Source organism: Rhinopithecus roxellana, chromosome 11 (genome assembly GCF_007565055.1).
Source record: "Rhinopithecus roxellana isolate Shanxi Qingling chromosome 11, ASM756505v1, whole genome shotgun sequence".
Classification (NCBI taxonomy): Eukaryota; Metazoa; Chordata; class Mammalia; order Primates; family Cercopithecidae; genus Rhinopithecus; species Rhinopithecus roxellana.
Window position 1 is genome coordinate 81837340 of NC_044559.1, and position 13615 is coordinate 81850954.

At 38.6% G+C, this 13615-nt stretch overlaps 1 protein-coding gene across 1 annotated transcript in view; it reads right to left on the minus strand.

Annotated features, from left to right (window-relative positions):
• Positions 1-13615, minus strand: part of TNKS2 (tankyrase 2) — a 68449-nt gene that overhangs the window by 51147 nt on the left and 3687 nt on the right. Inside the window, exons 2-3 of the mRNA XM_010387095.2 lie at positions 4503-4727; positions 476-571 (exon numbers count right to left, since the gene is read on the minus strand). Of these exons, the coding sequence (XP_010385397.1) occupies positions 476-571; positions 4503-4727 (321 nt within the window). The remainder of the gene's footprint in view (positions 1-475; positions 572-4502; positions 4728-13615) is intronic.

Genomic DNA, 13615 nt, shown 5'->3' on the forward strand with positions numbered 1-13615 from the left:
TCTGAATGGCTAGTGCTTTTTGAAAGGATTCCATCAAAAATTATTAAAATACATTAAAAAAAACAGTACAGCTTGAACATCCCTTATCTGATATGCTTAAAACCAGAAGTGTTTTGAAGTTTGGATTAGAAATACTCAACCTGTATATAAAGGGGCAGGCATAAGTTATCTGAAAAACTCAGGGGTATTTAAGAAATAACCTGAATATACTACAGCAACATACAATTATCTATTACCCTCACTCCCAATAAGGTAACAATGACATATGTAAACATAAATTAGAAAAGAAAAAGAAAGCTTTATTTTTCTTAGAGGAGAATCAAATGTCAGCTATCTAGATGTAGAAAAGGAAAGCTACTGAACTGACACTATTTTAAAAATCTAGCTGAGGTCATAAATCACAGGAGGCAAATTTCCTACCTGGCAAGCTTGTTCTTTACAGGCTTCCTGGAATAACCAGAGTATACAGACTTACCAGTAAGCACTGCTTTGGCAGATGGATCTGCTAAATCCAATGCTGTCCTTCCATCTGTATTTCGGATGGTTGGCTCAGCTCCATGCTGTAAGAGCACTGCAAAATAGCAACACTATTTTGAAGTTCAATGGTAATTTTAACAACTTGATTTTAGTAAATCATTTTCTCAAGAATTCTGATCCAGCAAAGTCTCAAAGTTGTTTAAAGACCTTTCGTATCTTGTCAGAATGGGAATGTTACATTTTAAATATACAAATAATACATAAAGTATTCTATTATTTAATGCATTAAAGACACATTAAATAAGTTCCCCCTCAGTTCAATGTAGATTTTCCTTTGCTATTTATACAGCTGGTGACAAGTGACTAAGGATAGGTAAGAATGTATAAGGGGAAAAAAAAGGCAAGTGTGCTTGAAAGCTTCTTTTCTCACTCCAAAAGAACACTGCTTATGCTAGAGAGACTGTTCATCATGACAGAAATAAAATGTCTAAAGCTATAGATAGCCTGGGAACAGAGATCTGTAGAATTTTTAAGAAAAAAAAAAAAAAATCACACAGGTAAATTCTTTTTTAAAAAACACAAACAAAAAACTGAATAGCTTCCTTATGCTTTCAACAAATTCTGCAAGGTCGTCAGTCATTATCTTTCTATTCTTCAGGAAGGCTGAATAATCAACAGGAGGCTGCTTGTATTCGTCCACTATTGAAACCATAATACAATGCACTTGTAAGGTGCAAGGTAAACAGTCTAAAGAGTGGAGTATGTGCATTGAAACGAAGGTGCAAATTACTCCTTACAAGGACAATTTTTCTTTGGAAAAATCTTAACTGAGGGATATATAAATAAGGGTTGCTAGCTGAGCAGTTAGTTTTTTGAGGTTAACTACACTGAATTTTAAGTTAAAATCCAAATACCCTTAGTGGGGTTAACCTACCCCAAATCAAAACTACTACATTATAATTCAAGGCACATAAAAAGAGAAGTCTTGGCTGGGTGCGGTGGCTCACGCCTGTGATCCCAGCACTTTGGGAGGCCAAGGCGGGAGGATCACGAGGTCAAGAGACAGAGACCATCCTGGCTAACATGGTGAAACTCTGTCTCTACTAAAAATACAAAAAATTAGCCGGGCATGGTGGCGGGCACCTGTAGTCCCAGTTACTTGAGAGGCTGAGACAGGAGAATGGTGTGAACCCGGGAGGTGGAGCTTGCAGTGAGTGGAGATAACACCACTGCACTCTAGCCTGGGCGACGGAGCAAGACTCCATCTGAAAAAAAAAGAGAAGTCTTGTGTTTTGTTCTGTACTATATTATTATTTGTATTATTATGAAGATATTCCAGTATACTCTCTAAATAAGGAGCTGGAGGAAGACAGGCAAATATGTGCAGAAAGGAAGCTCAGTTGCTGTTCTTTGATAGGGTGAATTTCCATTCTGCTCTACTCCTATATATACCAGTGCTGTTCAACAGAAATAAACGTGAGCCACATAAATAATTCAACATTTTCTAGTAACTACATTAAAAAAAGAAACAGTTCAAATTAATTTGAACACACTTCACCTAATCCATCCAAAAATTCAATATTTACATTTATATTATAATCAATATAAAAGTAGATATTTTACTTTTATTTGTACTAAGTCTCTAAAATGTGGTATGCTTTTTCCCCTTAGAGTACATCTCAATTCAGACATTTCAAGCTCTTAGCTACCATATTAGATAGTGCAGATTATAACTACCTTTGGAAAACTCTACATTATTAAAACTAATTAATTATATGTCTAAGATTCTGAGGTACCAGAGATGGGTTATGTGGTAAAAATGATGTATTTGAATGTAGGCCAGGAACAATTTAAGATAACATACAGAAAAGGAGAATTGGACAGAGGTAACTAGGAAATCCATTTCACATCTTTATAAATGACCTAATTTAAACTAAGCTGGTGAGGTTGACACAAACAGTGATTTGGGATGCTGGGGACGATGAGGTCCAATTTAAGTCTAGCATAGAACACCTGGACTTTTTCTAGTGCACTGAACTCACTTTCCATCTGTTAAGGATTTCAACTGTCCGTTTTACATCAGGAAATAATGGAGTTAAGGTGGCAATGAGTCCAAAATCCTTGAATTTGTTTGTCTCACAAAAGTAAATATCAGGTTAATAAAAATTCTCAAAAAGCCTTCTCATATACTATATAATTTTCTTACTTATCCTGTCATTTCTACTCTCCTATACCCCTATAATTCAGTAGCTATCATTTCTCACCTGGGTTACTTTACTGTTTCCTAACTGGTATCCTTGATACCATCCATCCTACACAGTCCCCATGTGTCACTTAACGACAGGGATATATTTTGAGAAATGCCTTGTTAGGTGAGTCCATCATTGTGTCAACACCAGAGTATGTTTACACAAACCTAGATGGTACAGTCTACCAAACACCTAGGCTACATGGTATAGCCTATTCCTCCTAGGCTACAAACCTGAACAACATGTTACTGTACTGAATACTGCAGGCAACTATAATACAATGGCAAGTATACCTGTAACTAAATATCTCTAAATATAGTATAAAAGATAAGAAATGGTATATCTGTATAGCACATTTACCATGAATGGAGCTTGCAGGGCTGGAAGCTGCTCTGAGTTAGTCAGTGAGTAAGTGATGAGTGAATGTGAAGGTCTAGGATATTATAGTACATTATTGTAGACTCTACATAAACACTGTACACTTACAGTATATTATAGTACACCATTGTAGACTCTACATAAACACTGTACACCTCTTAGCTATGCAAATTTATTTTAAAAATGTATTTCTTCAATAATTAGCTTACTGTAACCTTTTTACATTATAAACTTTTAGTTATAAAAACATTTTGACTTTTGTAATAACAACTTAAAACAAACATTACATAGAGCTATACAAAAGTATTTTCTTTATGTTTTATTTTATAAGCTTTTCTCTACTCAAAAAAATTTTTTTACAACTTTTCTGTTAAAAACTAAGATGCAGACATACATATTAGCTAGGCCTATATAGGCTTAGGATCATCAATATTACTGTCTTCCACCTCCACATCTTGTCCCACTGGAAGGTCTTTAGGGGCAAAATAACATACATGGAGTTGCCATCTCCTATAATAATGCCTTCTTCTGGAACACCTGCCTGAGGTTGTTTTACAGTTAACTTTTTTTTTTAATTGCTGAGTATACTCAACAAAATTAAATCACAATAAAAAGTATAGTATATATATATAAACCAGTATCAAAGTTGGTTATTATCAAGTATTATGTAGTGTACATAATTTTATATGCTACACCTTTATATGACTGGCAGTGCACTAGGTTTGTTAACCCAGCATCACCACAAAAACTTGAGTAATGCCTTGTGCTATGAAGTTAGGACTGCTACAAAGTTAGTAGGTGGCAGGAATTTTTCAGCTCCATTATAATCTTATGAGACCACCCTTATGTACGTCGTCCATTTTGAAATGGAGTTACATGGAACATGACTGCATACTATGTACTCTTATCACAGTGTTCCCTTCCTCAAAAAATCTTCAATATTCCACACTGCCTACACATACTAATATCAAGCTCCTTAACCTGGTATTTAAAGCTTTTTATAAAGAAATCCCCACCTACCTTTTTAACCCTTTCTCCACTGGAAAGACTCCAAAAAGTAGGGCCTTGACTTGATCTGCCAAGTCACTGTGCTCATTATCCTCTTAACACTCTCTGTTCCCTTCCACCATACCTTTATCTGGCTCTTTGTGTATTTTATCTCCCAAGAGAATGCAAGTTTCCAGAGAATAGGCACTTTGTATTCCATTCTCCAAAGAAATTTAGGCTCAGTACTACACACAAAAAGACACTCAGTAAATAGTAGTTAAATTAAATCATGGGATGTTCTTAAATATATAAATTCAGCTTGACAGAATTTGATGATATGAACAGATTAATTCAGTTCAGATTCAGAATAGTTACAACATTAGGAAGAGTCAGAAAAGTTAACAGTCTTACCAATACAAACATCAATCTTTCCTTTAATTGCAGCTTCATGGAGAGGAGTATAATTCCAATTATCTCGAGCATTGGGGTCTGCACCATGTCGCAAAAGGAGATTGACTACTTCAGCATGACCAAAAGAGCATGCATTATGAAGAGGAATAAGGCCCCCATCATCACGTGCTTGGACATTTGCACCATTCTGAAGCAAATATTCAACTACGTCTTTCCGCCCAAAACCTAGATGAAAACAAATTGTCCACACGTAAGTTCAACAAGGAAAAGGTATCAAATTAGAATAAGTACCATCCATGCTAAAATGTTTCAGGTTGAAAAATAATAACAGACTCAAGAACTAATAATAATTCAAGAACTAATTAATGGAAAGGTGATCAGAAATATATCAATAACTAACCTTAATGATAAAGCCAGAGTGACTCTCCACTAAGTAGCAGTGGTACCTAAGTAGTGCCTTGGGTGGTACTACTAGTACTAACCTCAAAGAAAGAACACAAAATAAGTGACTGAAAGCTCAAAGTTCAAATGTTTTTCACTCTACAATAGAGTTCTGTGTATTTAGTATGTATGCATTTTCAGATGTTCAAAGTATAAAACTTAAATACGTAAATCACAACCTTATGATACAGTGACAAAACTCTTGCTAGAATTCCTTTCCCACATCTATCTCATAGAATGTTTCTGCTAAACTGGGGGGACTACGAGAAGCAACAAAAAAAGATCCACTTACAGCTAATATGTGTCTCTAGTGAGACAGAGAGATAACCCCAGGCAAAAGTATAAAATCCAGTGTCTTCAAAGGAGTCCCTACTTTGTCACTTGCACAACACATATATAACTTCTTTCCATGTAGGAGGCCTCCTTTAGGTACCAACATTCCACAGTTCTGCTCAACTGCCCCCAAATAAAACAAAAAAAAGTCTGATAATTTATTTATACTGGTTTACAGATCTAGTACCAATGAGTGTCAATCTCTTATCACTCCTATATATTAGTACTTAAAATCTTTTTACACCTAGTTGTGAAATGACAAGGCTTTCAGGCATACATTAAAGCAGATGGAGAGAGGTCTATAATGTGTTTGGGTAGACAGAAAGGAACTGCTCACTCTTCTGAAATTTCTCCATTCTATTCTTAAAGCCACCAAGTCTGACCGCAGTTCTTCCAAGATGACCAGCAATGAGAACAGTTAAGAAAGTAACGGTACAACCTTTCTAAGGTTGATGCCTGGGGTTGGCCTGGTTGCACCTGATGGAAGAGCTAGAGATAGTTAAAAAGATTAACTATTTTTGTTTTAACATTGCTGGGCTCTGTGGTCACAAAGATGAGTATCTTTGTATCTTTGATTCTTCCCCCTCTCAAAGAGCTCATAATTTAAGATATGAAGATTTTAAATTTCAATACAATATAATTGCTACTATATATAAAGTGCTACTAGAGCTCAAAGAAGGGAACTCCTAAATTAGGGGAAAGCAGAGAACGGAAAAGACTTGCCTAAGGCAATTCCAGTGATGACACCTAAGCTGAAAGTTTCCAGAAAAATAAGGATCATTAGGAAAATGAGAAGAGGAGGGAGAGGTGAGGGAAAGGAGATGAGCAAGAAAGAAACAATGTACACAGACATGGAGGTATGAAAGAATAAATGCTTGGGCTGGTCACAGTGGCTCATGCCAGTAATCCCAGCACTTTGGGAGGCCCAGGTGGGCAGATCACGAGGTCAGGAGTTCAAGACCAGCCTGGTCAGCATGGTGAAACTCAGTCTCTACTAAAAATACAAAAAAATTAGCCAGGTGTGGTGGCACGTGCCTGTAATTCCAGCTACACGGGAAGCTGAGGAATGAGAATTGCTTGAACTCGGCAGGTGTAGGTTGCAGTGAGCCGAGATCACGCCACCGCCCTCCAGCCTGGGTAACAGAGTGAGACTCCATCTCAGAAAAAAAGAAAAAAAAGAAGAAAGAAAGAAAAGAAAAGAAAAGAAAAAAAAGAACGAACAAATGCTCCATAACAGCCAGGACACAGAATGCCAAAGTGGGCAGACGCCAGATCAGGAGAATGTCAGGCTGGCCAGGCAAAATCCAGCACTTTGGGAGGCGAGGCGGGTGGATCATGAGGTCAGGAGATCGAGACCATCCTGGCTAACATGGTGAAACTCTGTCTCTGCTAAAAAAAAAAAAAAAAAAAAATTAGCTGGGTGTTGTGGCAGGCGCCTGTAGTCCCAGCTACTCGGGAGCCTGAGGTAGGAGAATGGCGTGAACCCGGGAGATGGACCTTGCAGTACGCCGAGACTGGGCCACTGCACTCCAGCCCGGAAGACAGAGTGAGACTCTGTTTCAAAAAACAAACAAACAAACAAACAAAAAACAAAAAACAAAACAACAAAAAGGAGTATGTCAGGCTAAGGTAGCACCTGGCCTTTGTCCCATAAATTAGTGTTTTTCAAACTGTTTTCAGATAGCAGGTTTTGTTTTGTTTTTTGAGACAGAGTCTTGCTCTGTCACCCAGGCTGGAGTGCAATGGCACAATCTCAGCTCACTGCAACCTCTGCTTCCTGGGCTTAAGCGGTTCTCTTGCCTTAGTTTCCTGAGTAGCTGGGACTACAGGTGCGCACCATCATGCCTGGCTAATTCTTTTTTGTATTTTTAGTAGACATGGGGTATTGCCATGTTGGCCAGGCTGGTCTCGAACTTCTGACCTCAAGTAATCCACTGGCCTCAGCCTCCCAAAGCGCGGGGATTACAGGCATGAGCCATTGCACCGGGCCCAGACAGATTTCAATTAGATCTTATTTAAGATTATAATAAGTACAGGTCATGTTTACTGCTAAATACCCAATGCCTAGTACATAGTTGGCATTCATAGAATTGCAAATTAATTGAATAAAATAAAAACTATTCCCGTTGAATCCTCCTTCTTCCCCTCACAAAGATCCAAAAGAAAATATTCCGGCATCTCTGAGCACCTCTTGGAAACAGTTTGAAAAATACTGCTACAACACATCATTAGTCACAGAATGATGTGTTTAAGGCAGTGACTATTTGTTTTTGTTTTTGTTTTTTTTAAAGAAAGATCACCTTGGCAATTGTGTGAATAAATGAATCAAATGCAGAGATAGGCAGTAGATAGGTCCTTAAGGTTTTAGAATGCTATGTGCCATAGTCTAGGTGACAGATGATAAGGGCTAAGATTAAGACTGATTTGGTTAGGATAGTATACCCACATGGTTCATGTGAACACGATAGGTAATAGTCACATGGCTGGTGAAGCCTTCCTCCCACCCCTATTTCCAACTTTCCAGTTTCATTCCTTCTGGTTATCACTTTTTTTCACATACCTTGAAGTTATTTTACATACATGCAAGCAAACATTTGCTAATATATATCTTTAAAGATAGTGTTTACATCTTCCTTTCTTAAAAAAAATCTGTTATTAATAATATCCCAGAAATCAACTTCTATCAGTATTGTATATATTTTCTTAATTGGGAGAGTCAAAATGGAACTAGTTCCATTCTCATACATAGTTAGGTTGTTTCCAATCTTACTACTACACACACTACTGCCAAGGTTTTTGGCCTGAGTAATGGAAGAGTGAAGTTGCCATCAACTGAAATGGGGGCAAGGCTGCAGATGAAAATAGATTTGTGGCAGAAGATGAGGAATCCAAGTTTTAGACATGTCGTATCTCACTGAGGGCTTATTGCTTCCTCTACCCGATTTCTAAATGCTGGGATTCCTCAAGACTCAGTTTTCTAACCTCTTTTTAGATAATCTTATCTGATCCCACGGCTTTAAATACTACCTAGATGCACAACCCTCAAATTTAAATCTCCAGTCTAGACTTTTCATCCAAATTCCAGAATGTTTACTTAACATATTTCCTTCCAGATATTTTAAAGGTATCTCAAACTCAACATGTTTCCAACTTCTATTTCCACTCATATTACCTTACTCCAACCACTACCACCTCCAGCATAAGTTCCTGCAATAATCTCCGCTAAATAGGTCTCTCATTTCCACTTCTGTCTCTAGTGACCTTTTAAAATAATCATATCACAGCCCTGTTTAAAATAATTCCTTGGTTTCCCACTGATGCTCTTAGAATACAATTCAAACACTCTACTATGGCCTTAAAAGCTCCCTCATGAACTGGCCCTCACTTTCTCTAATTTCACTTCACATGATTCTTCCCTTTCCCAACTATAATATAGCTTTCTTTCAGTTTGTCAAGTATGCCATTGACTTGGTACACACTGCCCTTCTGCTTGGAATGCTCTTCCCTTGCACAAAGCATCCTACTTCTACTCACTACCTAGTTTGTTTAAATATCACCACCTTAAGAAGGCGATCCCCGATCATCCTATCTAAAATAGTCCCTTCTGCCCATCCACATTTTTTCCTATCTTCACACCATTTAGTTGGTCTATCTCCCACCTCCTTCACTAGAATGCAAGCTCCATACCAGCAGGGATTTTTGTCTTTGCTGTTCATAGCAGTATTTCTTGGCAGTTATTAAAATTTGTAATTACTCTTTACTTATTTTCTAGACTCTTTTTTTTTTTTTTTTTTTGAGACAGAATCTCGCTCTGTCCCCCAGGCTAGAGTGCAGTGGCGCGATCGCGGCTCACTGCAAGCTCCGCCTCCCAGGTTCACGCCATTCTCCTGTCTCAGCCGTCGGAGTAGCTGGGGCTACAGGCACCCGCCACCATGCCCAGCTAATTTTTTTTGTATTTTTACTAGGGACAGGGTTTCACCGTGTTAGCCAGGATGGTCTCGATCTCCTGACCTTGTGATCTGCCCACCTCGGCCTCCCCAAGTGCTAGGATTACAGGCACGAGCCACCGCGCCCAGCATTTTCTAGACTCTTAGTTCCATGAAGGACAAGAGCCATGTGCATCTTAATTCATCACTACTTCCCCAGCATCCTTCAGAGTACAAGGTATAGAGCAATTTGTTGATATTTGCTGAATCAATGTATCACGGTATCACGGTATATGAAAAAGAGACTGAGAAGTAAAACTAAGAAAGAATGGCACTGCAGAAGCCAAGTAGTAAAATTTCAAAGAGGTGAAGGTCAGCTCTTGCTGTCATTAGCCCTGACTTCAGTCTTCCTTCCTGATCACTTCCTGGGCATTGCTGATCACACTGTCCTCCCCAAGTAGGCTATTCACAGTTGCCCTAATCTATGGTTCTGCTATCCCAACCACTTAGCACCCACCTGCAGGAAATGCTTTTAGAAAAAGGTTTCTTAATTTGGAGAGTAAAAGAAAAAGAATCAAAATAAAGAAAAAGTTGTAAAGCTAACTCTATAAGTTATTTTATAACTTTATAGAGTTTATAACAAACTCTATAAAAATTATTTGATTTACCCAAGCATTTTAGAATAAGGATTACTATTCTTCAGCAGTAATAAGCATATCTGAAGTAATCAAAATGGTGACTCACAGGCTAACTCCCCCAGAAAGGAGAGTTAGGTGTGTATAGAAATAGCTGGAGTAAAACATCTAGCTGTTACAAGAGACAGTGTCAAGTGGGAAGATATCTGTCCCAAAGGATTGGCGATCTAAAAGAAGGTCAAGTAGTAGCTTTCTGTCAAAATAAGGCTGGAAAGAGAAGAGGGTTGGGTGAAATCAGAGTTAAAGAGAAAGACATTACTGAAACTAAGTTTTAGCTGAGGCAATCGATATAGGTAGAATGGGTAAAGTGATTATACCCACATAGTTACCAACATTCCAAGACACAGATTACTTCTGTGTCAATGTTTGTATCAACATGATTTCCTAGTCATTAAGATGTCTGAAATCAGTCTGGTGACTGATAGGAGAGGTCAGTATGATTTTACACTCATAAGGTAAGGACTACAATATGTGAGTGAATGTAATCTGCTATGCTGAGACAGTAGATGAAGAGTCTGAGATTTTGAAAGTTTGAAGCCACATCTTGGGCACTTAAAGTAAATTATTTGGAGGCAGTCAATAGGTAGCTATGTAAAAAAAAAAAAAAAAAGCTGTTTGGAGTCTAGCGAAATCTTTAGATTTAAGATAATTCCTGGCTGGGCGCTGAGGCTCACACTGTAATCCCAGCACTTTGGGAGGCAGAAGTGGGTGGATCACCTGAGGTCAGGAGTTCGAGACCACTGTGGTCAACATGGTGAAACCCAATTTCTACTAAAAATATAAAAATTAGCCAGGCATGGTGGTACATGCCTGTAATCCCAGCTACTCGGGAGGCTGAAGCAGGAGGCAAGAGAATTGCTTGAACCTGGGAGGTGGAGGTTGAAGTGAGCCAAGATCGCACCACTGCACTCCAGCCTGGGCGACAAGAGTGAAACTCTGTGCCTCACCCCCGACCCCCAAAAAAATCATACCTCCCAAACTGAAGAGTAATCCTTGATAAAATCCCTATTGTTATGGTCTCAAGAATAGTTCAAAGTACTTCTGTTAAGCATCAATTTCTGGAAGAAAAAATGCTTTGCAGGGTATATTCTGATCACATTCTCACTGGCCAGGTAGAACATAAATAGGCATATCCTCAGAGTCAATGTCAATCTCCATATTCTAAGGATCTCTTTATGAGAAACCAGAAGCCTAAATAAAGTTGGTAGTCATGGCTTCTCAGGACATACTGTAGTTTATTTTGTAATTATGGAACAGCACTCAACTTCAAACACTGTTCTACTTGTGAAAATCCTGATGAAACCATATAGAGAGTATGAATCTACTACATAGTGCTTACAGTGAAGCAAAGCAGGCCTATCTGTAAAGTGTATTTGTTGACCACATTAACCACGTGTCAGTTAATGGCAGGTATTGTGTCCTATTCATTTCAGTTTACTCAGGGACAAGGTCAGTGTCTGGCATATAGTAGGACTTGACAGACATTTGTTTAATGCATGTCTAATACTCTGCTGGAATAGGAAAGGACCCTCACAAAGAATGTGGTGTTAATGATTTGTGAAAACAGAGAAAGTAGCTTCTTGTCAAATTTATTACTTATCTAGATGCCATCAGTTTCAGCAGCTCCGGGTACTGCTTGCCAACCATGACTATTGTTAATAGTATCATATTTTGCTGCTATACTGGAAACATGCTTTCATCTGAATGGCTTCCCAAAAGCTGTGAGGCAGTCAAGTCCCTACAGAGAAACCAACTTAGACTCTTAGGAAGTTTAACTAAGTGCTATTCCCCTCCTGTCTTTTATAGTCCAAAGGTGGGATTAATCACTGATAATACCATTGGTACCATATGAGATGGCGATGTCTTGCAATATCTAAAGGTAGGCTATCACATAGGGTTTTGTCCAAAGGCAAAGTTCTGGAAAAATGTCAACAAATGCCACAAAACAAAGCTCCTGTGGTCTGGGAGACTGGAAGGTATAATCAAACAGCCTTCGGCTTTCAAGCAACAGTCAGTCAGGACTCTCAGTGACAGATTTTTTCTGAGGAATGTCATTTTAAACCTCTCATTTACTATTCTGTGTTACAAGGTTTCCCTCTGTTGCCCAGCCTAGAGCACAATGGCGCAATCTCTGCTCACTGCAGCCTTGGCTCAAGTAATCCTCCAACCTTAGCCTCCCAAGTAGCTAGTACTACAGGCCTGCGCCACCATGCCTGGCTAAGTTTTCTATTGTTTTTGTAGAGATGAAGTTTCGCCACGTTGCCCAGGCTGCTCTTGAACTCTTAAGCTCAAGTGATACTCCTGTCTTTGCCTCCCAAAGTGTTAGGCCTGTGCCACCATGTCCGGCTCATTTTTCTATTTTTTTGTAGAGATGAGGTTTTACCATGTTGCCCAGGCTGGTCTTGAACTCTTGAGCTCAGGTGATACTCCTGCCTTTGCCTCCCAGAGTGCTGGGATTATAGCCTGTGGCACCGTGCCTGGGCCTCATTTACTATTAACTTCAGTTTGCTAAGATCCAGAAAAGTATTTCCCAAATGTATTTCTTAAGAATGAAGAATACAAGGGAGAGGACTTTGCCCATCTCAACTTGGGATAGATAGACTGTCTGGCCAGATTGGTAGAAACTTGGAAAATAATGCCATGGCCTCTACAGTGATGAAATTTTGACCATCTGAATGGGGGAATACTGAAAGGAGTACTCCAAACTCTTGTTATTGAAGTCATCTGTCTACCTCTAAATCCAGCAAGAGCTGAGGGCAAAGGTATGGCTCAAAATCTTGACAATACACTGGGAGTTTTGACAAGTCAAGAAAGATGATGAATTCCTAAATAGATTGATCTTTATTTGATACTAGGGGTTTCCTGCTGATGTATGATTTAAACATCTCCCACAGCAAAAACCAATCCTTAAAACAACAATCTATAATTGTAGTTCCAGGTGAAGAGTGTTGGATAAATTTTGTGCATCTCTTACAACTATGATATTGGCCTACAGCCAAAGAAGGAAATGTTACTGAGAGGTTACTGGAGGTCTCCAATAGTTATCATTTTGGGAAAAGATATGAATGGCAATCACAAAAGCTAGTTTATCTTTGGTAGCTGAGCAATCAAAGCCTTCAAATTGGAGGAATCATCCCATTTTCTTATACCAATGAGATTATAACTTGTTGGCTGAACTAGGCTGAAATCCTCTCTACAACATCTCTGAAAAATGCCAATCCAGCCACTGCTTGGATACATCCAGCCAGTTCCATGGCTGAATATTGTTAAAGGTTGTCTGACCCCTTGTAACCTTCCACCTACTGGCCTTAGTTTTGACTCTCAAAGCCACACAAGTAATATCCACTCACTCTTTGCGATTCTTCCACATATGTGAAGATGGTAACATGGTATAGTCTTCTTTCATCTCTAGAATAAGCAACACTAATTTTCCTATGCTTGTGCAATAAATTCCAGACGCTCTGATTCCACTTTTCTCCTCTGAATAAAAAAATCCCATCTTACATTTGATTCACACAATTGAATATAATAATCCAAGTCCAGTCTAACTGGTCCAATGTATATGGCTCAGTAGCATACTCATACTAATAGTAACATACTATAAATATAAAACAAGCGTTACCTTGTTTAGCTAGGATTCTACAATGCAAGCTTCTACCTCTACTCCAAGAGTTCTAAGATTGTAAGGAATGCCACATATTTCTTTCATTTCTATGAT